The sequence below is a fragment of the Crocuta crocuta genome, unplaced genomic scaffold, assembly GCF_008692635.1.
Source record: "Crocuta crocuta isolate KB4526 unplaced genomic scaffold, BGI_CrCroc_1.0 scaffold180, whole genome shotgun sequence".
In the NCBI taxonomy this organism is placed as follows: Eukaryota; Metazoa; Chordata; class Mammalia; order Carnivora; family Hyaenidae; genus Crocuta; species Crocuta crocuta.
This window is the reverse complement of record NW_027527549.1, coordinates 655,145-680,134: the sequence shown is the minus strand read 5'-3', so window position 1 is coordinate 680,134 and position 24,990 is coordinate 655,145. Positions and strand designations below refer to the sequence as shown.

At 39.3% G+C, this 24,990-nt stretch overlaps 1 protein-coding gene across 1 annotated transcript in view; it reads right to left on the bottom strand.

Annotated features, from left to right (window-relative positions):
• Positions 1-24,990, bottom strand: part of LOC144234444 (membrane-associated guanylate kinase, WW and PDZ domain-containing protein 3) — an 86,689-nt gene that overhangs the window by 57,856 nt on the left and 3,843 nt on the right. Inside the window, exons 3-4 of the mRNA XM_077767796.1 lie at positions 11,889-12,008; positions 5,250-5,459 (exon numbers count right to left, since the gene is read on the bottom strand). Coding sequence (XP_077623922.1) covers positions 5,250-5,459; positions 11,889-12,008 — 330 coding nt within the window. The remainder of the gene's footprint in view (positions 1-5,249; positions 5,460-11,888; positions 12,009-24,990) is intronic.

The window sequence follows — 24,990 nt, the reverse complement described above, 5'->3', positions numbered from 1 at the left end:
CCATTTTAACTCAGGGTCTTCACGGCAACCCTGTGATTATTTGTTCCTCCTTTTCTGTTTTACAGATTATAGATGAGCACACTAAGGCACAGTGAGGCTTAGTCAAGGTCACGCAGCTAATGACAGCAACGTCAAGGTTAAATCTAAGTGATCCATGCTCTTAACTGCTATACCAACCTGTCTCATACACATTTAACACAGGCCTTTAAAATTATATGAGTTTTTTTTTTTAATTACACTCAACAGACTTCCTGTTGTTAAATATAATTCTTTTGGTGATCTTAAAGTCTTTTTAGAGTCCCAGAGTCAATAACATAGGTAAGAATACTAAAATTTGGTTACTGTCTAGGGAATTCACATTTCATGCACTTAAAACTCACTTCTAGACTTATAAGGTAACAACTCCAAACTGTAGGCAATGCCTTGGAATCAGAGAATCTTAGAAGAGGCCTTAGATATCATTACCTATAGTATTTCTACTCCCACTGTCCTTTATCCAAACAAGTTCTATGATCCATTAATACTACTACCTACTACCTTTCACTGTCCCTCGTCATGTCTTCATTGCCCTATTCATGTAACTGAGGCACTGCTTTGCCTTAACCTTACTTCATCATACGTGCCCGGCTCAACTGGAACTCTGCTTAAATCTTCCCCCCTGCTCTACGGCAGCACATGTAGCTGAATACAGGCAATACTAACAAGGTCACTTTTGATTTATGATCACTAACCTCAAGAGGGCATTTAATGATGTATGATAATCACAGAGTCCATTCACTCTGCCACTCTCCTAGATAACCATTTCATACCTTTCTTCTCCTTAACTCTATCATTACTTCTCCCTTGTCCCTAATCTCATTGGATGACCTTGTTTACCCCCACACAGCTAAGTCCAATGATCAATTCTTGGTGTCCATCTTATGTGAGCCCCCAGTGGCATCTGATATAGTTTATCATTCTCTTTCCCTGGCTTCCAGGACACTCCACCCTCCTGGTGTGCCTTCGATGTCACTGGCCCTTCTTAGGCTCCCTGAGCTCCATGTATTAGAGGCCTTCTCAGGGTTCAGTCCTTGGACCTTTTCTCTTCTCTTTCTACACTTACTCTCTTGTTGGTCTCCTTCAGTGTTGTTCGTTACTCAACAAGCTGTATGCTGATGAGGTCCAAATATGCATCCTGAGACCAGACATAGACTTGTAAGCCCAACTTCAAGCATGACATTGCCATGTGGATGTCTAGTGAGCATCTTAAGCTCAAATACCTCAATCTGAGCACCTACCACCCTCTTCCAACCCAAATCGACTCCTCTTCAAATCTCCCTCATCTCGTGTTATGCTGAGCGAAATAAGTCAGGCAGAGAAGGACAGATACCGTATGTTTGCACGTATAGGTGGATTAGGAGGAAGTTAACAGAGGATGATGTGGGAGAAGAAGGGGAAAAATAGTTGGGGAAAGGGAGGGAGGCAAACCAGGAGAGACTCTTGAATGCTGAGAACAAACTGAGGGCTGATGGGGGTGAGGGAGAGGAGAAGGGGGGGTGATGGGCATGGAGGAGGGCATTTGTCGGGATGAGCACTGGGTGTTATATGGAAACCAAGTTAACAATGAACTATTTAAGAAAAAAAAATCTCCCTCATCTCAATAAATGCAACTCCATTCTCCATTCTTCCAGATACTCACGTTAAAACCCATGAAATGATCTTTGTTCTCTCGGGTCTCATATCCAGTCTGTCAGCAAATGTCACTGGCTCAGGCCACTTCCTACCTGTCACACTTTAGTCAGGTCCAAACCAGTATTTCTCACTTAAATTACAACCTCTTAACTAGTATCACTGTTTATGCCCATGACCTTCTATTGTCTATTTTCTTAATTTAATTTCTTGAGAGAGAATGGGAGAGAGAGAGAGAGAGATCAGGGAGAAGGGCAGATGGAGTGGGAGAGAATGAATCCCAAGCAGACTCCCTGCTCAGTGTGGAGTCTGACACAGGGCTTGATCTCACAACCGTGAGATCATGACCTGAGCCAAAATCAAAAGTTGGACGCTTAACCAACCGAGCCATCCAGACGCCCCATCCTACCGCCTATTTTCAATGTGAAACCAGAATGAGCCTATTAAAATCTGTTTTATAAAGTTATCCTTCTACTAAAAAACCCTAAGTGGTTCCTCATCTCAAAATAAAAAGCAAAATTCTTTTTTTAAAAAAGCCAAATTCTTCCAACGACCTAGAAGATCTTATGTAATGCACGTTTCCACATCCCCTAGTCATTACCTGATTGGCTCCACTGCTTACTATTTTGTGCCCTTCCATCCCTGTGCTCCAGCACATAGAGTGCACTGTCTATACCGTATCCAACTATATTGGCTTCCCTGCCTTTGGATGATACTCCAGGTATATTCCCACCTCGGAATCTGGAATGTTTTCCTCCCAGATATTTTGAGCTTACACCACACTTCTATCAAAGTCCTCTTCTCAGTGAGATCTTTTCTGCTGCTCTTTTTAAAATCACAAACTTTGGTCACCACTATCTTTTATCCTTTTCCCCCTTTGCTTTTTCTCTTAAGCACTCTCTAATATATGCTACTCATCCACGTTGGATAATTCTGTCTCTTCCCACTAGAAGGCCAAGTTCATAAAGCCAGGGGGTTTTGTCTGTTTTGTTTAGTGTTTTATTTCCAGGTGTTAGAAAAATGCCTGGCACTTAGTCTAACAGGTGCTCAATAAATATTTGTTGAATGCATAGTCTGACTAAAACATATGATTCATTCTCTAGGCAAAAAAAGGGACAGAAATTAAAAGTCACTCCATGTGGAAATCAATCTGAAAGAGAGTTACATTCCTGGGATATAAGTATTTTGGAGAAAAGCAAAAGCAACCATATGATATGGTTCAGAGTGAGTGTGTAAAGGAGTTCACTTAATAGCCAATGACTTGGAAATACTGTTTATATAGCAACCATCTCTTAGGAAAAAAGTCAGCATTATTATATAACATATGTCATCCTATCTGGGTATATCTGCATTCTTACATTAATTCTTCAGCAGCACATAAAATAATATACAACACTGGGAAGCGCCTGGGTGGCTCAGTTAGTTGAACATCTGACTCTTGATTTCAGATCAGGTCAGGATCTTGCATGGTTCATGAGATCGAGCCCCACGTTGGGGTCTGCATTGACAGTGCAGAGCCTGCTTGGGATTCTCTCTCTCTCCCTCTCTCTATGCCCCTTCCCCATTTGTGCTCTCTCTCAAAATAAATAAATAAACTTTAAAATGAGTTTTAAAAAATAATGTACATATTGGTATACACAAATAAATCTTTACCCATCTTCTCCCCTCTTCCCTCCCCACAAATTGTCGATTTTTCAAGGCAGAAATTCTAGTTCCCAAAAGCAACACACAAAGCACATTTCCACAACTTTCAGTAAGTTAACAACCAGGGTTAGTACTAATTCAGAAAAGACCAAGGGTTTTAGTCATGTCTTTTATTGTGTTTTCATTAAAATATTCTGAATATTTTCTCTTACAAAGAAGTATGTAATCCAGTGGAGGCGTCCTATGGAATCTACACGCAAGATGTAGTATACAAACTGCCTCCCACTCTTGGATACACTCCCTTTATCATTAAAAAAAATTTTTTTAATGTTTATTTTTGAGAGAGAGACAGAGACAGAGACAGAGCAGGAGTCATGGAGGAACAGAGAGAGAGGGAGACACAGAATTCGAAGCAGGCTCCAGGCTCCGAGCTGTCAGCACAGAGCCCAACGCGGGGCTCAAACCCACAGACCATGAGATCATGACCTGAGCCGGAGTCGGACCTTAACTGAGCCACCCAGGTGCCCTGAATATATTCCCTTTAAATATTATCATCAAAGAGTTAGTAACATCTGGTTTAACAATGGGCTCACATGACAAGCGTAAAACTATGGAGAGGACAGACAGGCTCCCCTCTCGGGGAACTGCAGGGGCACCAGAAGACTCTGCCTTAGGAAGTAAAAACAGAACACATCTTGCCCTCAAATTAAGGACACAGCAGTTCCCACGTTGGGACAGGTTCATGGTCTCTGATCCCAGTCTTAAACATTTAGAAATGGTAACAGGCTTAATTTTGTGGGAGAGCAAAGAAAGCTGACATCAACCGTAAAAGCTTTACAGTATGAGGGGTTCCCTTAACAGCCCCTAGATTAGACCTGAATTCACCTAAACCTTTTTACACCCGTTTTCAGTCCCTACACCCAAATATACTGGGGTAATTAACATCAAATATCAGATGTGGCATAACTGTGTGAGATGTCAGGACCAAAAAACAGGACTCTCACTCTGGAGGAAGACACGAGCGAATATATTAAGACAGTCCATACAACACACATGGCAAATTGTAGTAGAGGGTGAGGGAAAACATCAGATGCCTTGGGAAAATAATATGGTAATGGGTTCTGTGAATTTGGGGATGTGATCAAATTCATTCATTTACTGGGTATCAATAAAATACTCTCTTAGTTCCTACTTTGTGCCAGGCACTGTTTATGGTGCAAGGGCTACAGCAATGGACAAACCACGCAAAACGTCCAACCCTTATGAAGCTCATAGTCTAGTGTTTTGAAGAAAATGTTATAATAAATACACTAAAATTAGTTCTGTTGTAATTCTGTAGCTTCCCACTTCTACTCTCGATGAGAAGGGTGAGAATCTATAAGCAACCACCACATTATTTAGGGGTGCTCAAAGGAAGATTCTCCACCACTAGATTTCTGTTGGTTTTGCATTAAATGAAAAATAAGAGAGTCAGGTTTGGAGATTTTCTTTGGGTGATTAAGAACTGAAACACAACGTATTGCTAACAATAATCTTTCAGGTAATTTTTACTGGCATATCTCTGACCTTCTGCATTTTTAGTTGAAGGCTAGATCTTAAAATTACATTTTGTTCCTATTCTGTAAAGTAGGACTCAGGCTAATGGGATTCCCATATCTTGGAGCCTCAAGTATTTCAAGTAACAGGGCAATGGCATATGATGTTATTAGTGAGGACAGCTTATTACTGACTTCTCAAAACCGCCACTTGGTGCAACTCACTTCAGCTTCTAAGATGGTTGCCAGAGATACACTGTGTTCCACGCACAACCGTTTAGAAAAAAATTAGAACCGCCTCACCTGCTCTACACACATTTTGTGATAGATTTTGCTAATTCCAATTCAGTGTCATGTTAAAGTCAATAAGGTCAGTTAGAAGTGACGCATCTATTTACAAACCCGCATTTCCACTGCCGTTAACAGCCTCCTTGTCCTCATCTTCTTCCTCTTCCGGAAGAGAGCTGTCCGTTCGCTCCATCTTGCTGACAGATGTGGTTCGCTTTCTTTGGGATTCTGTGTCAAACTCATTATCAAACAGGACCTGATCCACTGGATCTGGCTGGAAAGGGCTGGGTTCTGCTGGAGGCTTGGGAGTTCCATAGAAGTTTCCTGAAATGGACAAAGTAACAGCAGCTGAAAGAACTGAGGTTGAACTGAGAGTCAGAACAACGTGGCCCAGCATATGACTCTGTCCTGCTATTTTATACTGAGGCTTCTAAAAAATCACCATTAGTCAAAAGGAAGCCAAAACTCCTCCTTAGGAGGAGGAAGAAAGAACAGAGAACAGAAAAAAATAATTTTTCAAGTGCCCTTCACCATGTATTTTCTAACATTATCTAACATAAAAAATTTTTTTGACATATGTTTATTTTTGAGAGAGACAGACACAGAGCACAAGCAGGAGAGGGGCGAAGAGAGGGGGACACCGAATCTGAAGCAGCTCCAGGCTCTGAGCTGTCAGCACAGAGCCCGACCCGGGACCTGAACTCACGAACCACAAGATCATGACCTGAGCCTGAGTCAGATGCTTAACCAACTGAACCACCCAGGAGTTCCTAACATTACCTAACTTTTTAATGCTGTTTGTACTAAGGATAGGAAGTTGACTTCATGTACATAGTTTTATTCCTACAGGGCTTGCTCTGCATGGGTTCTAAATTAGGGCCTGATTTGTGAGTTTAAATGCATCAATGCTCTTGTGTAAGACTAACTGGCATAAGAAGTGGGAGTAAAGGAAGAGATAACTAATTCAAATAATTTTGTTCTGATGTGCAACATAATGAGCTATTTTGGTAAAATGAGGAAATATGTGGGTAAAGGATAAGGACTAACCAGTGTGTGTTGAAATGTAGGCTGTTTATGTAAAAGTAATTTTTAGGTTCTCTGAGCATTCTAATTATATTATTTTATTTGACAATTTATTGAACAAATAGAGACATTATTAGCCTAATTCAATATTGGCTTACTCTCAGGAAAGAAAGAAATACTTTAATATTCTAAGTCTTGAGGATCAGGAATTTTTGCAGTAAAAATAAATGTTCCAAAGTAGAACGAAAACAATGGAGTATCTTCTTAATTTGTCATGCAAGTCCCAGTAGGCAGCCAAATACAATGGAAAACCACTCAAAAAGGTCTAGCTACATCAACAGTGTATGGCTCCTGCTAGTTTTGACCTTTTATCAGCCACTACACTAATGCTACAGGAAAATAAATACGATTAGGGAATAAAATACTCATAAAAATCACAAATTCAAATCAAATTCCTGGGCTCTTAAGCAGGCGATTAAAAAAATTTTTTTTTAATGTTTATTTATTTTTGAGAGAATGCGCGCAAGAGGAAGAAGAAGGGCAGAGAGAGAGGGAGACACAGAATCTGAAGCAGGCTCCAGGCTCTGAGGTGTCAACACATGAACTGTGAGATTATGACCTGTGCCAAAGTCAGACACTTAACTGACTGAGCCACTCAGGGGTCCCTTAAGCAGGCAATTATGATGCTCCTCACATAAAGTAAATTAATGGGGCATATGATTAATTATTTGTGCCAGATAAAAAAGCATAGGTTGTTCACCATAATACTGAGGCAAATCTACAAATAAGTTCACCTTCAGTCCTATGTGCCTTGAGGAGAAAGCACCTAGATAAATTCTTCGGAAATCTGGGTGGTAGCTGTCATTAAAATATTCAAGGCAAAACAACGAATCAAACCAAAACACGTTTCAATTACCTCTTGTCTCTCCCACTCAACTACCCCCTGCTTCCAAATCCAGGTGTGAAATGGAGTTACTTCTGTCACGCCGACGGATGCAAAGGTCCATATTAAAAGGCTCAGAGGAGGTCTCTGCGAACTTTCTGGGCCACAAGTAATAAAGCAAGGACTCAGCGAAGAGGCCAACTCACACTTCTCTGGGGCAGAGGGCACAGAAACGTTCCAAAGAAAGATCCGGTTGAGGAGCAGGAGGGTGCCCCAGGATCTCAATTTGTCCTGCATCGTGTCCCATGATCAGGAACTTGGCCATGCCGTGGCAAAAATCAAATGTCCCCCTTCTCTAAGGATGGTATTTTTAGTAGAAATGCTAGCCACACACGTTACTGTGTAGATTTAGTAACTACTACCTCACTCAAGAAGTTTAACTGTCTTCCAGGGTGAAGTCAGACAAATTTGGGATATTTAGATTGCTACCCATGTTCGTGAAGGTTTGAGGACTTCATAATAAATGCAGGCAGTTTCCTTATTTAAACACCATTATTGGATTTAGATTAAAGAAGAAAATTAGGGGTGCCTGGGTGGCTCAGTTGGTTGAGCACCTGACTTCGGTTCAGGTCATGATCTCATGGTTCATGGGTTTGAGCCCCATGTCGGGCTCTGTGCTGACAGCTCAGAGCTTGGAGCCTGTCTTCAGATTCTGGGTCTCCTTCTTTCTCTAACCCTCCCTTGCTCACACTGGCTCTCTCTCTCTCTCTCTCTCAAAAATAAATAAAACATTTTTAAAAATTAAAAAAAAGAAAATTAGCATTCCTTATAAGGAAATTAGATCTATTTTTCTTGGGTTGTTGGTAAATAGCAAGATTTCAGATACAGCAAGGTGCAAAAATGACACGGTTTGTGAATCCTGACTATCGTTATTATTGGAAGAAAGGTTTTCAGTTTTTTGAAACTGTCTTGGAGGGTTTTTTTCCCCTCCGCTTTTTCTTTTCTGAAGGTTTTTAAAATTTTTCAAACAGAATTATCAACTATTAAATATTTTAAATGCATACAAAACCACAGACAACTGTATTAGAAGCAGCCTTATGTAGTTAGCTTTTACCAGATTCCTTTCAGGTCTTCCTTTTATCCCTCTTAAAGGACTTACATAAATGGTCACATATTCAATTAAAGCCCTAGCTTCCAATCGCCATCCTTCCTACACTCTCTGGGAGTTGTCCCGAAGTTACACTGTGTACAGCTGGGATGTACGTACGTGCACACATAACATATAAGTGGCAGTGTTTTCATAAAAGCTTCATAAAGGTTTTTAGAACATTTCATATCTTCTTAAAATAAACGGTATGCTGTATGGATTCTTTTGCAGCGTTCTTTTTATACAATTAGATTTCTAAGACTTATTCCTGTTCATACATGTAGATTCAAGTCCATTTAACTGTTGTACAATAGTCCATTTTCATGAGCAAATTAAAACATACTTACCAATTCCCCTACTAAAACAGAGTTGTTTCCATTCTCTCACCGTTTCAAATTAATGCTGTAATGACCAGTCTGGTATGTGACTATATATGCTCAGAGATAAGGGTTTCTCTAGAGTAGGCATCTAAAAGAGGGAACTAGTGGGTCAGAATTAAGTGCATCTTCAAATTTACCAGCTATGCCAAGATGCTCCCCAAAAAGGGATCGTATCATTTTATACTCTTGCCAGCAGTGTATGGGAGTTTCCACTTCCCACAATTATGAGACTTTAAGATTTCTGTCAATCTGATGGGTGTGAAATGGAGTATTTCAATTTGCATTTCCTTTGAATTCAGCACAGCAATTAATAACATGTAATACTCCACACCGTCAGATCCACGTTCTTATACTTAACAGAGCAAAGAAAAGGAGAATGTCTTTGTGGTATAAGGGCAGAGAAGGACTTTTTTTTTAATGTTTATTTATTTTGAGAGACAGGGTCCAAGTGAGTGAGCACAGGGAGGGGCAGAGACAGGGAGAGAGGGAGGATCACAAGCAGGCTCTGTGCCATCAGCACAGAACCTGATGCAGAGCTCGATCTCATGATCACGACATGAGCCAAGATCAAGAGTTGGAAGCTCAACAGACTGAACCACCCAGGCACCCACAGAGAAGGACTTCTTAAACAAAACTTCAAAGCACAAATCCTAAGAAAAACAGTGATAATCTCATACACAAAAATTAAGGATTTCTGGAGCACTGGGTGGCTCAGTTGGTTAAGCATCTGACTCTTGATTTTGGTTTGGCTCATGATCTCACACTTCATGGGTTTGAGCCCCACATTGGGCTCTTCGCTATCAGTACAGAGCCTGCTTGGGATTCTCTCTCTCCCTTTGCCCCTCTGCCCCTCTCTCTCTCAAGAATTAATAAATAAACATTTAAAAAATTAAGGATTTCTGTTTAATGAAGAAACAGAGAACAAGCTTATTAGGTGACAGAATGGAAGAAAACATCTATATCCAAAAGGAATTAATTTCTAAGTAAACATCTAAGTATCTAAGAAATGTCCACAAATTGAGATCCCACTTAAAAAAAAAAAAGACGAACCAAAAGATACTTAGTAACAGGCATATGAAGAGATGCTCAAACACTCTGATGACCAGAGAAACTCGAGTTTAAAGGAGATAGCACTTCTACAACCACCAGACTGACAAAATTCTAAAGCTGGATGGTGAGAATGTGGAGTCCTTACTGGGGCTGCTGCAGGAACTTACTGGGAATGCAGAGGCAGAGCTACCTCAACCACTTCACCAGAGCGAGTACAGGCAGCCCTTATAACCCCACAATTCTGCCCCTGGGTACATATGCCACAGACACCTTCACACAGTTCTAGGAGAAAAGGATGTCACAGCTTTGTCTGTGATGGGGGTGGGGGTGGCTGCAAGCAATCTGGAAGTCAATCACTAGGAGAGGGGTTACATAAAATGCTGTGGATTCACAATATGGAGTACTGTGTGGTGGTTAAAAAGGCAATGAATTACACATAAATACAGTATAGCAACATGGGTGAATCTAGAAAACATAGAAATAATGGGAAACAGTTAAAAACTGAATGAGCTCTAGAATAATAAATAGTAGATACATGCAAATAATAAATGCATGCACATGAGGCACAATATACATTTTGCAAGAAGGCATACAAACAAAGGCATACATATTGAACGCATCAATCTGGCTGCCACTAAGAGGGAGGTGAATGAGAATAGGCTATTTGCATAAAAATACAAGCAGTGGCCACTTCCTCTCAGAAGCCTTCACAGGCCACTGTAATAAGATATTCCTAATATTTTCTTTAAATCTCTTGTTTTTGTTTCCTTTATAACATCTCCTTTTGATGTTTGTTTGATTTTGTTTGTTTTACTACCTTCCTCCTTAGATTTGGGATGTATTAAGGCAGTACTGTTTCAATATTATTCACCACAGTATCACTATTCCCTCTTATACTGCTTGGCATATTGTAGGTACTTAATAAATGGGTTGCTGGGGGGCACCTGGGTGGCTCCGTCAGTTAAGCATCTGACTCTTGATTTCAGCTTAAGTCACCATCTTGTGGTTCATGGGATCGAGCCCCGCACTGGGCTCTGCACTGACAGTGTGGAGCCCACTTGGGATTCTCTGTCTCTCTCAGCTCCCCTGCTAGTGCACTCTCTCTTTCTCAAAATAAACCAACTTAAAAATAAAAAGAAAATGGGTTGCTGAATGAATGAATGAATGAATGAGTTGTGGGAGCTAAGCCCAGAGCCCATGGCAAAAGCAAATCACCAAAGACTTTGAAGAGGAGAGAGCCACAAGCAGAGGTGTGCTGGAGGAAGACCAGCACGGCAGCCATGGGCAGGTGGGCTGCACGGAGGGAAGAAGGTGAACAAATGACATCAACCACAGTAGCCCAGACGCAAGCCAGTGGAAAGAAAGGCATTGGAAAAGCTGCTGCAGAGGAAGAAATGGCTGGATTTGGTACCAGACCATGGAAATATGAGGAAGTGGAGGAAGCAAATGACGACTCCACGGTTTGGAGCCCAGGTGAAGCTAAAGTGAGAAATTATGAGTTACTCTCTCAGATGCACACAAATGCCCCTTTGGATACGATGAATTCAAGGTCAGTGTTTATTGAATACTGTTTCTAAACACTATAAGAGTCTTCTGAGGAACAAAGACATGATGCTGCCTTCACCAAGCATGTGATAAAGGCGACCATGCTGGGGTGATGAAACAATGATGGAGGAGTACAGGAAGCCATGGGAGGGGACAAGCTTGCCAGTGGAGAGTGGTGGTAAGGGGGAGGTCAAAGGATGGAATGTGGCCTCATTTAAAAATGGAAACTGGTCTTAAGTCTCTCCTTCCTAGAGTCAAGTGGGTAGAGAAGAGATAAGAAAAGAAAAGCAATCATTCTATTTTTGTGGTTTTCCCCACTAATCTATATTCTTTTCTTCAAAGAGAGCCAAGGTATAGACTTTAAGTGCACAGTATTTGGACTCCTAACCACAAACAGAGAGCAATCAACAAACTCATGCTGAGTTCATATGATGAATATGAATTCCTATGAAATATGCAAATGGCCAGTTTGAATGATTTCAGTATATTCTTCACAATCTGCTTCATAATATGATGGAATGTTTGTGCTTATTATTTAATCCCATTTTAGTTAGTAAATGACAAAGAGTCTAACCAAAAGAAAAATTTCCCAAAGACCAACAGAAAAAATTTTTACAAAAATGGCATTTTACCGATCAAATTCCCTTTGAAATAATTCTAACCAGTTTCCTAATAATTCACATAGTTTTCTAGGTTGCCGCTGTGGTCAGTATTTGGGGACATACCATCATACGTTCCACTTTCTAATAACGCTCCACTCTCTTCCAGTGCTTTGAACTGTTCAACAGAAATGAAATTATAGTCCACCCCCGGTACTTCCCCGTCCCTGGGGGCCCTCGTAGTGCCTAAGGGGAAAAAAAAAAACAAGAAAAAAATAGGTTGTAAAGTGCTTTTAAACTTACAAAATATTGAGAATAACAGAAAATACAGTCGACAGAGAACACATTGGAGAAACATACTACTGAATATATGGAACCTTCTAGAATGAGGATCAGAAAATTTTAGAATTTTTACGTGAGAGTAAGACAATAATGCAGAATGACTAAACACACTTTAATAAAATCTATAGATAGCTATAAAAAAAGTTTTAGTGTCAAAGGAAGCTTAACTTTCTAAGACACAACAGTTAAGTCTTTTTTTTTTCTTAAGTTTATTTATTTTGAGAAAGAGAGATTGCACATGAGCAGGAGGAAGGGGGGAGAGAGAGGAGAGAGAGGGAGAGAGAGAATCCCAAGCAGGCTCAGAGCTCTTAGCACAGAGCCCAAAGCAGGGCTCGATCTCACAAACTATGAGATCATGACCTGAGCCTAAACCAAGAGTTGGCTACTTAACTGCCTAAGCCACACAGGTGCCCCCAACAGTTAATTCTTTTACTTCAATTATCACTGCTTAACATCTGAAGGAAAGATAAATCTTCCCATGATAGACTTCATATTTTGGGGGACATGTATTCTTTTTTTTCTTTCTTAATTGAAGTAAAGTTGACATACAGTATTAGTTTCAGGTGTATGTAGACTTCATTTTTATCAAGCTACATTTGTTTCTTCCCTGGAATAATGTAAGCTAACCTTCTACTTGCTAGAGTCATGAAGGACAATAAAAGGAGAGAAACAATTTTTAAAGGTTCTTTTAATAAAGCCTAGTTTTAAAACTTGGACAAATATTAATTATGAAATTATTTTAGATTAATGAATAAAAGGCTTAAGGTAGGTATTCATATATTGTGTCTTAGCCATTATTCTCAGGTAATTTCAAAAATTTCAGAAATACACTGTTTAATGAACTACACTATGGCAATACAACACTAAATTTCTATCTATTAAAGAACTGATGCTAAAGTAAACTCTTTCAGATCAAAAGTATAAATTCAAGTTACAGCAGCATTGCTACATTTGACTGAATTTTACTGAATACAATTAAACTAAAAATTTAGTATCAGTTCTAGATACTAGAAAAAATATTTCAAATAGTGGAAAATACAAAAAAGAGACCCAAGTATTTAGCCTGGGAACAGAGTTGGGATATTGTCGCCAATCCTGCACAAGAATGCCTCCCCAAACCTCTTCCTCCACTTCTGCTCCCTATTCATGAATGGCGCTCCAAGCCAGAAACTAGCGAGTCCGCCATCTTGGGTTCCTCCATCTGTTCCGCATCTAGTCGACAAATCTGGTTGATTCCATCTCCTGAATATCTCAAGATTGACATACTTTAATTCATTCTCATACTCACCTAATTCATATTACTATCTACGTTCAAACTGTGCTCTCCCTGGCTACTCTCCTTACCCAAGACTGCAGCCAGTGACTTCTCTAACACAATCATCTGGGCAAAAAACCTCTAAATCCATCAAAAGGTTTCCTATGATCTTTAGCATTTAAGTTCACACTCTACCTTTCCAGGTTCTTTACTGCCTTCACCCTTTTCACATTCCAGGCTTTAACCATAAGAGGTTCCCCCCCTCCCTCCCAGTTTTCTTAATGTTCCTTGCACTTGGTTACCTCCATAAGGCCTTTGTCCAAGCCAATCTTTTCCCTGGAAGACTTCCTCTTCCCTTTCACACTCCTACCTCAACTAACTCCTGGCCTAGAAAATTTCTTTAGTGGGGCACCTAGGTGGCTTAGCCAGTTAAGCTGTCCAACTTCAGCTCAGGTCATGATTTCACAGTTTGTGGATCCAAGGCCCACATCACTGTCAGTGCAGAGCCTGCTTTGGATCCTCTGTCTCCCTCTCTCTCTGCTCCTACTCTCCCACACCCCCCTCCTCCATGTGTGTGTGCTCTGTCTCTCAAAAATAAACATTAAAAAAAAAGTTTCTTCAAAAAGCCATCCTGGGGTATGGAACATGAAGGAATCACGTCTAAGTGGTTCAAAGTAATAGCCTCAGGTCTTAGCACAGTGAAACAATCATGGTAGGTACGCAATACAGATGCTTGTCAAGGAAATTCTGTGAAATTTTACACAAATATAATTAGCAATGTCCAGAAATATGCTATTATTATAATTCATGGGAAATTACTAATTGCTCTTACTGTTTAGTTGCATTACATTCTGTTACATACATTCTGTAACATGAAAAAATCCACAAAGATGTTAATAAAACATTAATGGTAACGATCTCAGAAAACAAGTAAGCCAACACTATAAGCAACAAAGACTGTATTCAACAAATTTTACCCCTCATTCTTACCCAACTTTTTATAAAAAAATGAGCATTTCTTTATCTGCTCTATATCACAGAGGATACAAAATCCGAAAAGCCTTTCTTTTTTGTTGTTAAAATATTTTTTTCATTGTAAAATTTTTGTTTTCTTATATATAGTGACTAAACTACATCATTAGATTCCCCCCAAAAGCTTAGCAGCTTTTGTTCCATAATAAGTAAAAACTAACATTAGAAAATAAATTTAGTGATTAAATTTAAAATTTATAATAATTTGTGATAGATGAAAAATGTGGCCACAATATTTTTTACCTCCTCCCATCAAGTGATGGGGCAGCCTACTGCTTCATCTATGAAATCTAGACTGGATTCATGGTTTGTTTTGAATTTAAGGTGGAGGACATGATTTTGTCCAATTTCAGGAGTCTAGGCTTCCTTCTTTGCCGTGTTAGAATGATTCCACCACCAAGTATGGAAGTGAAGCCTAGACTATGATAAGAGAGCCCCAGGGTCTGGAACCAGGGTTCCAGCTATGTGAGTGAGGCCACCTCTGCCCCAACAACCCAAGTGGAGGCGCCAATGACTGCAGCCACAAGAGTGGTCCCACTTGAGTCCCTCTGACTCACGGAATCATGAGAAATAATGCACGATGGTTATTTCAAGCCATTAAGTGCTAGGGTGATTTGCTACGTGGGAAAGGCTAATAGACATATTACCCAAATAAATTCTACTATAACAAGTACTGATTATATAAAACCCCACTTAAAAGAAAACCGTATTACAGATAACATTATAAAAAGAGCACTGATCCAAGGGGCAGGAGCTACTCTGTGTTTTAGTCTAGAATTGTTATTAATGGTACAATTTTAAGCAAGCCCTTAATCCCTCTGGGCGTCCTCCTCTTTCTACAAAGCAGTGTTGAGCAAGATGAGGTTCATGATTCATTCCATTAGTAGATATGAAATGTTAGGTGTGACATACATGTTTCCAAGACTTAGAAAGTAGCTTTAATGTTAATTCTCTTAACAAATATAGATACCACAAATTTTGACATCCTAGCCCCCAAAAAGTACAATTCCACACACATAAAAAGTTCTCTCCCTTCTTCTACCCTACCTCATTGTCTTCAGCATTCCAGAAAATTTATCTTTATATTCTCCTGATACTCTATATATTTAATGTAAAACTTTCTGTATTGCCTCAGTCACCACTATAATTCTCCTTTTTACGTAAAAATTCTTCAGTCCTGTTTACGCACAGTCTCCAACTCCTCTCCTCTCACTGTCTTCTGAGCCTATTCCAATCAGATCACCGCCCCACATACTCCGCTGAGACAATTTGCGTTGTTCATCAGAAGTCTCCACTTTGCTTAACCACTTTGCTGGAGTCTCAGTCTTCATACTACCTGACCTTGTATCAACATTCGATAAAACTGGCCATTTCCCTCTTTTGTTTGATTCTGAAACCCATAGAAAGGTTGATAAAACATATATGTAAAGTTTAACAACTAATAATACATCACACCCATCCAAGTGAAGAGAACATCACCAGGACACCAAAAGCCCCCTTGTACGCCTCCAACCAAAAATCTCTCCTTCCCCTCACCCCCAAAGGGACTCACTATCTTGATATTTGTGATGACAATTTCCTTTCTTCTTTAAAATGTTTACCAACTAAGTAATGCATTTCTAAGCAACACAGGTTAATTTGGCCTGTTCTGTAACTTCATGGTAATGGAATCATGACATATGCATTCTTTTACGTCCTCATTAACACCTGCCAGGTTTTTAAACTTCTGTCGACATGTAAAGGCATCTCACTGTGCATTTAATGTACAACTGGTTTACGACATTACACGTTTTTTCAAATATTTACTAGCCATAGAGATTTCTTCAGCTGTGAAGTGACTGGTCAAGGCTTTTGCCATTTCTCTATTGCCCTGCCTGTCTTCTAAAACTTGATTTGTTTTTCTTTACATTCTGGATACGAGAGTGCTTCATCAAATCTAAGTAGTCTATGTCTTCTAAAATGCACCACTATTTTATCACTAACAAAGAAAACCAAATGGCAATTGAAATTGAAAGACTCCACCTACTGAAAGCTACAGTCCACTTGGAGAGAGGGTAAAATGTGAAATAGCTGTGTCTTAGAGCTGATGAGCCACTCTAGGCCCTGGTCACATACAGCGCTACAAACAGGGAGTTTCTGCAAGTATGTGAAACATGTTTCCTAGAAATAGTGCTTCATGAAAAACTGTGTTCCCCAAATTGTAGAGGTTAGGGAGGAAACAGGGTCAGAGGTGACTTCTCAAAACCTATCGCAACTGTGCAATGAGAGCACTCGCAAAATCAGTCATCACCCTAATTAAAACCATGAATACATTTTAAAAGATATTTTAAATTCCTAAGAAAAATGCCAGACTAAGTAAAATACTCGGTCTTTAAAAAACAATTTTAAAAAAAGAAATGAATAGATAGCTTGACAGGAAGGGATACGAGGAGGGTTGAGGCTACTGAATAATGAAGATGAGATCAGGCAAAATGTGCAATAAATGATTTTAAGATAAAGCACATGTTCAAATTGAGAAGACATCAAATCAAGGTGAATGGGCATCATGTATGGTGCAGACAACATTCAACTATGTTCGTATATTCTGTTTACTTGCCGCTACTTGATGACACAAAACATTAGCTTGCTGGGGGAAATGGAAGAAGAACCAATATTACTGCCATTAAATTGACATCATTATCCCACCTACTTACCAATCGTATATGAACTTAGTTATATTACAGAAACAAATATTGTAGCAGAACAGACCCTATCTTCTCCCACCCCGTGATTTTTTTCATCTTTTTTAATGGACTTTTAATGATAATAGTTTTTCATTTTATTGTAGTTAAATTTCTTAATTCTCTCCTTTAGAGCTAATGCCTCTGTGCCTTGTTGAAGAAATCCTTCCTAAGGCCATAGAGATATTCTCTATTCTTTGTTAAAGCCATCACAACTCTGCCTTTCATACCAGTAGTTTAGTGCACTAAAAGAGATCCTTTTTAGCTTGATGGGACGTAGGAGTCCAACTTCTGTTGTTTTTCCAGATGGCTGGTCAACAAATTTATTGAAAAGTCAATTATTTTCCCCTTTGATCGGGAAGGTCACTTCCATCATAGAAATCTTAAACAGAAACCTCTATATACAACTAGGTGAGTTATTGGGTTTTCTATTACATTCCATTTATCCACTGGCCGTTCCCACATCATTATCACAGTGCTGTAATTATACTTTCATGATAAATCTTGATATATAGTAGAGTAAGTCCACCTATTTTGTTTTTTCCATTTACAGCCCTTCCATATAAAATCTGGAAACATAGAAAGAGGCTAAGAATGCTAGAATTTTTATGGGATTAGAATGACTCTATTAATCAATTTGAGGTGAAACATTATCTTCATCATAGTGAATCTTGAATCCGGGAACAAGAAATGTGCTAGTATCTTTACACCTTCTTTATGGTCCTAGTTCAATACCTAGTTCAAACATTACAAATACCTTTTTATAAACTTTCACTTTCTAATTACTGATAATGCAGAAAGAATACAATTGTGGGAATCTACTTGGTCACTTTATTTGGATATAATTGACCTACAATCAAAATCCACTAATTCTAACAGTACAATTTTGTAAGTCTGGGGACCCATCACCCCTAAAGTTGTCTTGTGCCCCTTTGCTGTCCCCACCCTGTGGCAGCCGCTGATGGGCTATCACTGTAGTTTTGTCTTTAACAGAATCTCCTAGAAACAGAATCATACATTCATTTGATTCCAGTAGTGGTTTGTATCTGGCTTCTTTCACTTAGCATGAGGCTTCTGAGATCTATCCTTGTTGTGATTCAATAGACTTTTATTGCCTAAGTGATATTCTATTGGATATACCAAAATTTGATTATGCATTCACCATAGATGGGTATTTGGGTAGGTTCCAGATTCTGGACATTATGAATAAAATAGCTATAAAGTTACAAGTCTTGGGGCAGACATGTATTTAAATTTATGTTGGGTTAATACCTGGGAAATGCTGGGTCATTTGGTAAGTGTATGTTCAACTTTAAAAGAAAATGCCCCAAAGTTAGTATATGTTGCATTCTCACCAATTCATATATGAGAGCTGCAGTTGATTTACATTAGGGTTTCCATGTAAGAATTCCTTCTTGAAGATTTTTGGCAAATTTACTTTTTTGAAACCCCAAGAAAAATCAGTTGGCAGAACTGTGAAAACAAGTACTGTAATTCTCCTGTGAGAATTAAAGCTTAATCTTTCGACACAGAGACGTTACTGGTGTGAAGGAAACTAAGGTATCAACTGAAAGCAAGAGCAAAAACTACTGAAAAGTGAAACCAAACGGTAAAGTTGGCATTTCCACAGCAGCACGCGGGGGAGTGACAGTCACAACGCACTCGTCAGTCTTACTTGCAGCTGTTCCCTAGGCTACAAGTGTGAGGTCAAGGCCCTGTCTGCTAACAGTGGGTCTTTCTGGCAGATACAGTATTAGTAAGATTAGATGCGTCTATACTTTATATAAATCCCATGACTGGTATTCCCCCCAAATCACAGGCTTTGAAGGTAAAACAAGTCCCTAAGTTGGCAGTTCTGTCATGGGATTCTATGTAAGGATTTAACCTTGAAGGGAGATCTGAATGTTATCTGAATACCACCCAACAATGTCCTTTGGCCTTTTCCATTGCCTGAGTATGTGCTACGAGTTTCAGTGCTTTGTAAAGAATAGAAGAAATGCCCAGAGAAGTGCACATCGCTGTGGAACACTCCAAACCTGAAATCAGAAACCGGTCTAAAATTTGAAGTAAAAACAATATAGATTTCAATGGCAAAACCAACATCAGAGCAAGGAGACAACATATTTTCATCACTGAAAAGAAAACAAGCTTACTCAAATGACACAGTGACTAGTAGTGCCCAATCTGAAGATGCCTTCAGACTGAACAATTTGAAGAGTGCCGATGCAATATGAAAAATTTTTTTATACTGGAATATTTGCAACCGAGCAAAGTCAGAACTACCAGCTAACATAATTGATACTTTGTGTGCTTTACAATTTCATTTCAGGAGCACAAATTTCAAGTTCCCAAGGTACTTGGTTCAGCTAACTCTTCACCACAACGAACCAGTTTATACTGTGATCGAACTGTGCTCCCACTTCTTGTCATGAATTGTGAGCACCCTGCTTTCCACTGGAATGAACGTGGCACTGTGCTCAAGCCCCAAGAACACAACCAAATTGAAAATTCCTTCTTGGAAGGTCTGTCTCCTGGGACCACTACCAGCACCGATTCTGTGTCAGCCAGGATGCAAACAGGAGAGAAACATGGTAACTTGAACAAGGATAGCTTAATATAATCAATTATTAACTATTTACAAGAAATTAACTAAGAGGAAATAAAAGAGTCCTCTAAAGAACACCACCCTAAAGCTGAAGGAGAATACTCCAATGAGGAACAAAGCTGGAAGGGAAGAACACTCCCAAACTCTGGGGTGGAAAGGTGTGGGAGCAGCGTGGGGATGAACCTGGTTCACAGCTGGTGGGTCAAGGCTGATGGACAGGGAGCAATCAATCTGCTGGAGTACTGATGAAATTATCCAGCAAGCTGTCTGTGATGGGGGGCGTTTTGAACTTACTAGAAAACCAGCTGAGACCCTGGCTGGACTTGCCAGAAACCCAATAGAAAGCCACTTACAGGGGATATTGTTGAAATGTGGGGAGCCACTGGGGTGCCCATCAAACTCATCAGGAAACTGCAAGGAAATCAGCAGGTGCACTGGTGGAACTCATGAAGCACCATGAATGGGAGTTGAATTTTGTCATGTGTTTTTTCTGCATCTATTTGAGAAGATCATCCGTTTTCTGTTTGGGTTGGTTTCTTTTCCAGTCTGTTACTATATTAGTTTCATATGTTATTCCAACCTTGCGTTCCTGGGACAAATACAACTTGGTCATAATTATGATCTCTTTTACATATTGGTATATATATTTATTTGCTAAAATATTTTAAGGAGTTTAAGTCTATGTTCACAACAGACTATGTCTATTATTTTATTCGAATGTCCTTATCTGGTTTTAGAATTGAATGAGTTGGGAAATTCCCTCTTTCTGTATTTTCTAAAAGAATCTATATAGAATTGGTATTATTTCTTTTTTATGTATTTGGAACAATTCACCTGTACTAACTAGGCCTGATGCTTTTTTTTTTCCAAAAAATTTTTTAGTGTTTATATATTTTTAGAGACAGAGAGACAGGTGTGAGTGGGAGAGAGCAGAGAGAGAGGAAGACATAGAATCAGAAGCAGGCTCCAGGCTCGGAGCCATTCACGTAGAGCCTGATGTGAATGATAAGATCATGACCTGAGCCAAAGTCCAACACTTAACCCACTGAGCCACCCAGGAGCCCCCTGATGGCTTTCTGAATGGGAAAGTTACAAACTACAAATTCAATTCCTTCAACAAATTTAGAACTGTTATTCAGTTCATCTCTTCCTTCTTGAGTGAGCACTGGTAGTTTCTGCCTTCCGAGGAATTTTTCATTTCATCTGAGTTGTTGAGTTTACTGTCACAAAATTGTTTAGACTATATCTGTAGGACTTTTAATGATGCCATCTGTCTCATTCCTGATGCCGTTAAATAGGGTGTTCTCTCTCTTCACATGAACAGTACGGCTAGAAGTTTACCAGTTTTATTGACCAGGAAGAACCAGCGTTAGGTTTCAATGATTTTTCTCTATTCACTGTTTTCTGGTTTATCGATTTCTGCTTTTATCTTTATTATTTCCTTCCTCCTACTTAATCTGGGCTTACTTTGCTCTTCTTTTGCTAGATTCTTAAAGTAGAAGTTTAGACCAGTGATTATTTATTATTTTCTAAGTATTTGACACTAAAAATTTCCCTCTAAACACTGTTGTAACAACAGTATTGGCATGTTGGGTTTGATTATGTTTTGAGATGCTGATGTAATATTTTGTAATTTTCCTTGTGGCTTTACCTCACAGGTTATTTAGAAGTATGCTATTTAATTTCCAAATATTTGGAGATTTTTCAGATCATTTTTCTGTTAAGTGATTTCCTGCAATTCCCTTATGATCACAGAATATATTTTGTATTATTTAAATCCTTTTAAATTAATTGAATCTTGTTTTATGGCCTGGAATACAGTCTTTATTTGTAAATGTTCTATGTGCACTAGAAAATGCTGGGAAGCATGTTCTACTAAATAGCTATTAGGTCAACGGTTCAAAGTGTTACCCATGTTACAACCTTACTGATTTTTGGCCTACTTTCCCTAAAGAAGGTGTTAAAATCTTGAACTCTAATAATGAAGTAGTCTATTTTCTCCTTTCAGCAATAGCTCTGGTATCATTTCCATTCCACCTGCAGAATNTTGGCGGGGGGGCGGGGCCTGAAAAATCCTTTACTTCTCTGAAGGATATAGAAATCTAGGTTGGCAAGTTTTCCTTTCAGCACGTTGAAAATGACATTTGATTGACTTCTGGCTTGTACTGGTTTCTGTTGACAAGTCTGCAGTCATTCTTTATTCCCTTGTATTTAAGGTATCTTTTCCTGTCTGCCTTTCACATTTTCTCTATCACTGGTTTTCAGCAATTAGATTATTATATACTTAGATGTGTTATTTCTTCTGTTTGGGGTTTGTTGAGATCCCCCCAGCTCTCTGGATTTATAGTTTTCATCAAATTTAAAAATTTTTCAGCTTATTTCATAGTTTTTTTTTTTTCTGTTTCCTCTTCCTCTTTGCTTTGACAGTATGCACTGCTCAATATGAACAAGTTCTGTTCTGCCTATAAATAACCCAATTTCTGAAAATAGCTGTTACATATATCTTGACCAATTTCTAGTTGTTTACAGTAAGAAGGTAAATCCAGTACCAGTTACTCATTCATGGCAGAAGTAGAAATGTCTCTCTCTGGTTACTTAAAAAAATAATTTATGTCTTTAGTTTTTTCCTTTCTGTTTCAGTTTGATTCATTTATATTACTTTGTCTTCAAGTTCACTGATCTTTTCTTCTGTAGTTTCTAACCTGCTGTTAAGCCTATCCAGTGAATTTCTGAAGTCCCATTTAGTCCTTTAAAAAAATATTCCATTTTTTGGGGCGCCTGGGTGGTTCAGTCAGTTAAGCATCTGACCTCAGCTCAGGTCATGATCTCATTGCTTGTGGGTCCGAGCCCTGCATCAGGCTCTGTGCTGACAGCTCGAAGCCTGGAGCCTGTTTCAGATTCTGTGTCTCCCTTTCTCTCTGCCCCTCCCCTGCTTGCACACTGTCTCTTTCACTCTGAGAAAGGAATAAACATTTTTAAAAATTCCATTTTCTCTTAATTTTATTCATACGGCTTTTTAAATCCTTGATCATATTTATAACTCTAAATGTGTGGTATGGTGATACCTGTTTATATTTGTGTTTTGCTTTTTCTTTCAGCTAACTTTTCTTTTGATTATGAGCCACATTTTCTTTTTATATAATATTTTTTATAAGACACTGGGCATTTAAATAATATGTTATTCAGTGTCAAGATTTTGTTGCCTTCCTTTAAAGAGTGTTGATACTCCCCCCTCCCCCCCTTTCTCCCTCCTTTCCTTCTCCTAACAGTTAAGTTATATGCATATTTGCTTGATCCTTTCAGGGCTTGCTTAATTAAACTGTTAAAGTGGGCTCCAAGGAGGTTACACCTATTTTAGCCCTACTAGTAAGCCATGACCTTATGAGGTCTCTTTATTCAGGTGGGCTAGAACTCAGATTCTCCCAGTCCTATGTAAGCTCTGGAAACTGCTAACCTTACAGTTTCCAGAGAGTCTTTGCCTGGCCACAAGGAGTCTCATCCTATACATTCTCAGCTTAGTTAGTATTCCACAAAAGACTCAAGGGGGCACCTGTGCAGATTATTTGAGCTCCTTTTCTTCACAGCTCTTTCCACTCTGTCACCGTCCTCAGGCTCTTTAGACTTCTTGAACTCAGATTTCTGTCCCTTCAACTCAGGATCCTCCGTACTCTGCCTGGGCTCTCCCTCCCTGTGCTATGGCCCAGAAAGTGCCTCTAGGCAGAAGGCTGAGGAAACCATAGTACTCCTTTGTGTGCAATCTCCTTTCTCTCAGGAATTACAGTCTTGTCCATTCTACAGGCAGTGTTTGCCAATGGGAGAAGTCTTTCTTTCTCTTACTCATTTTGTCAGTGGGCACCCCTTCTAGATGGCTTTTCTTTTTATGTGCTTCTGATATGTCCCAATAGTTAGGCATTTACATACTTTCGGGTTCAATTAGATGTTCCAAGCTCATCTTGGACTTTCCTTGCCCCAGACCTGGAATCAGAATTTTCCCCACAAAGATTTACTATCTTTTAGTAAAGAATGGTCATTACAGACCTTTTGGTGTGCGCACGATTACTGATATATCACTGCCTGCTTGGAGGAGATCTGGACACGTTCAGTGTGCAGGTTAAGGTTCTGTTAGGGTCTGAAAACGCTGCAGCTGTTTGGATCCAGTGAATTAAACCTGGATAAACCACAGCTCCTTTCTAGGACAGCACCTCACACTGAGGGAGAACTGCGAAACTAGGACAGTACAAGTACACTTAAAAGAAGATCCAAGTAAAAGTGCAGAGTACAGCAGAAAGTACAAGTACGTATTTTTATTAACTTGTTTTAACAAGGAAAGAGGGAGCTCTAGAGCTATGAAACTAAAAATGCTACCCTGAGATACCCCACGCAGGCAAAATATCAAGTTACTTAGAAGGGAATGAAAATGAGATTGTTTTCAGGCTTTTAAAGAACAATGCTTTATGCCATAAGACAACAATGACTAATAGAGTTAAGACAGTCAAGGAAAGAAAATATGAACCAAAGATTTCCAATACATCCAAACTTAAAAGTATGAAGGCCACCGACCAACTACGATGATCCTCTGACTCCTTCCTGGGAAATCGAGTGGAGAAGAAGCTTTAGAAAACCACAGTTAGTGAAGAACCAACAACATAAGGATTGGCAGTTAGATTCAGTACGTATTTGCCCCCAGGATAAAGAATAAATGATGACTGTAGAGGTGAGAGCACAGTATGTAATGGCTGTTTGCTTTGTTAATATAGACATAGCTCGGGTATCAAAAAATGGTGAAAATGGGGAAAGCATATGAGAAGCTTGCTGAATGTATTTGTTTGAAGTAACAAGATATTATTTCAAGTCAGATGATGGGAGAGAGGAAGAAGTAATAACTAGATCACTTAATATTGCTCACAGTTGGGACAAAAACAAAAATAGGAAGGGAGGAGGAATAGAGTATTACATAAAGATATTAAGGTAGCCATTAGAATAAGGATACAAACATTTCTAAAAAGAGAGAGATCAAATAAAATAGGATGAAAGGTTTTGTATAAAAGATGTATAAATGGGTAAAACATAAAGCCGTAACAAAACAGAGACTTAACACATTGATCACATCAATAAATATAAAGGGAGAGGGGCGCCTGGGTGGCTTAGTCAGTTAAGCGTCCGACTTTCGCTTAGGTCATGATCTCACGGTTCATGGGTTCGAGCCCCGCGTCGGGCTCTGTGCTGACTGCCACCTCAGAGCCTGGAGCCTGTTTCAGTCTGTGACTCCCTCTC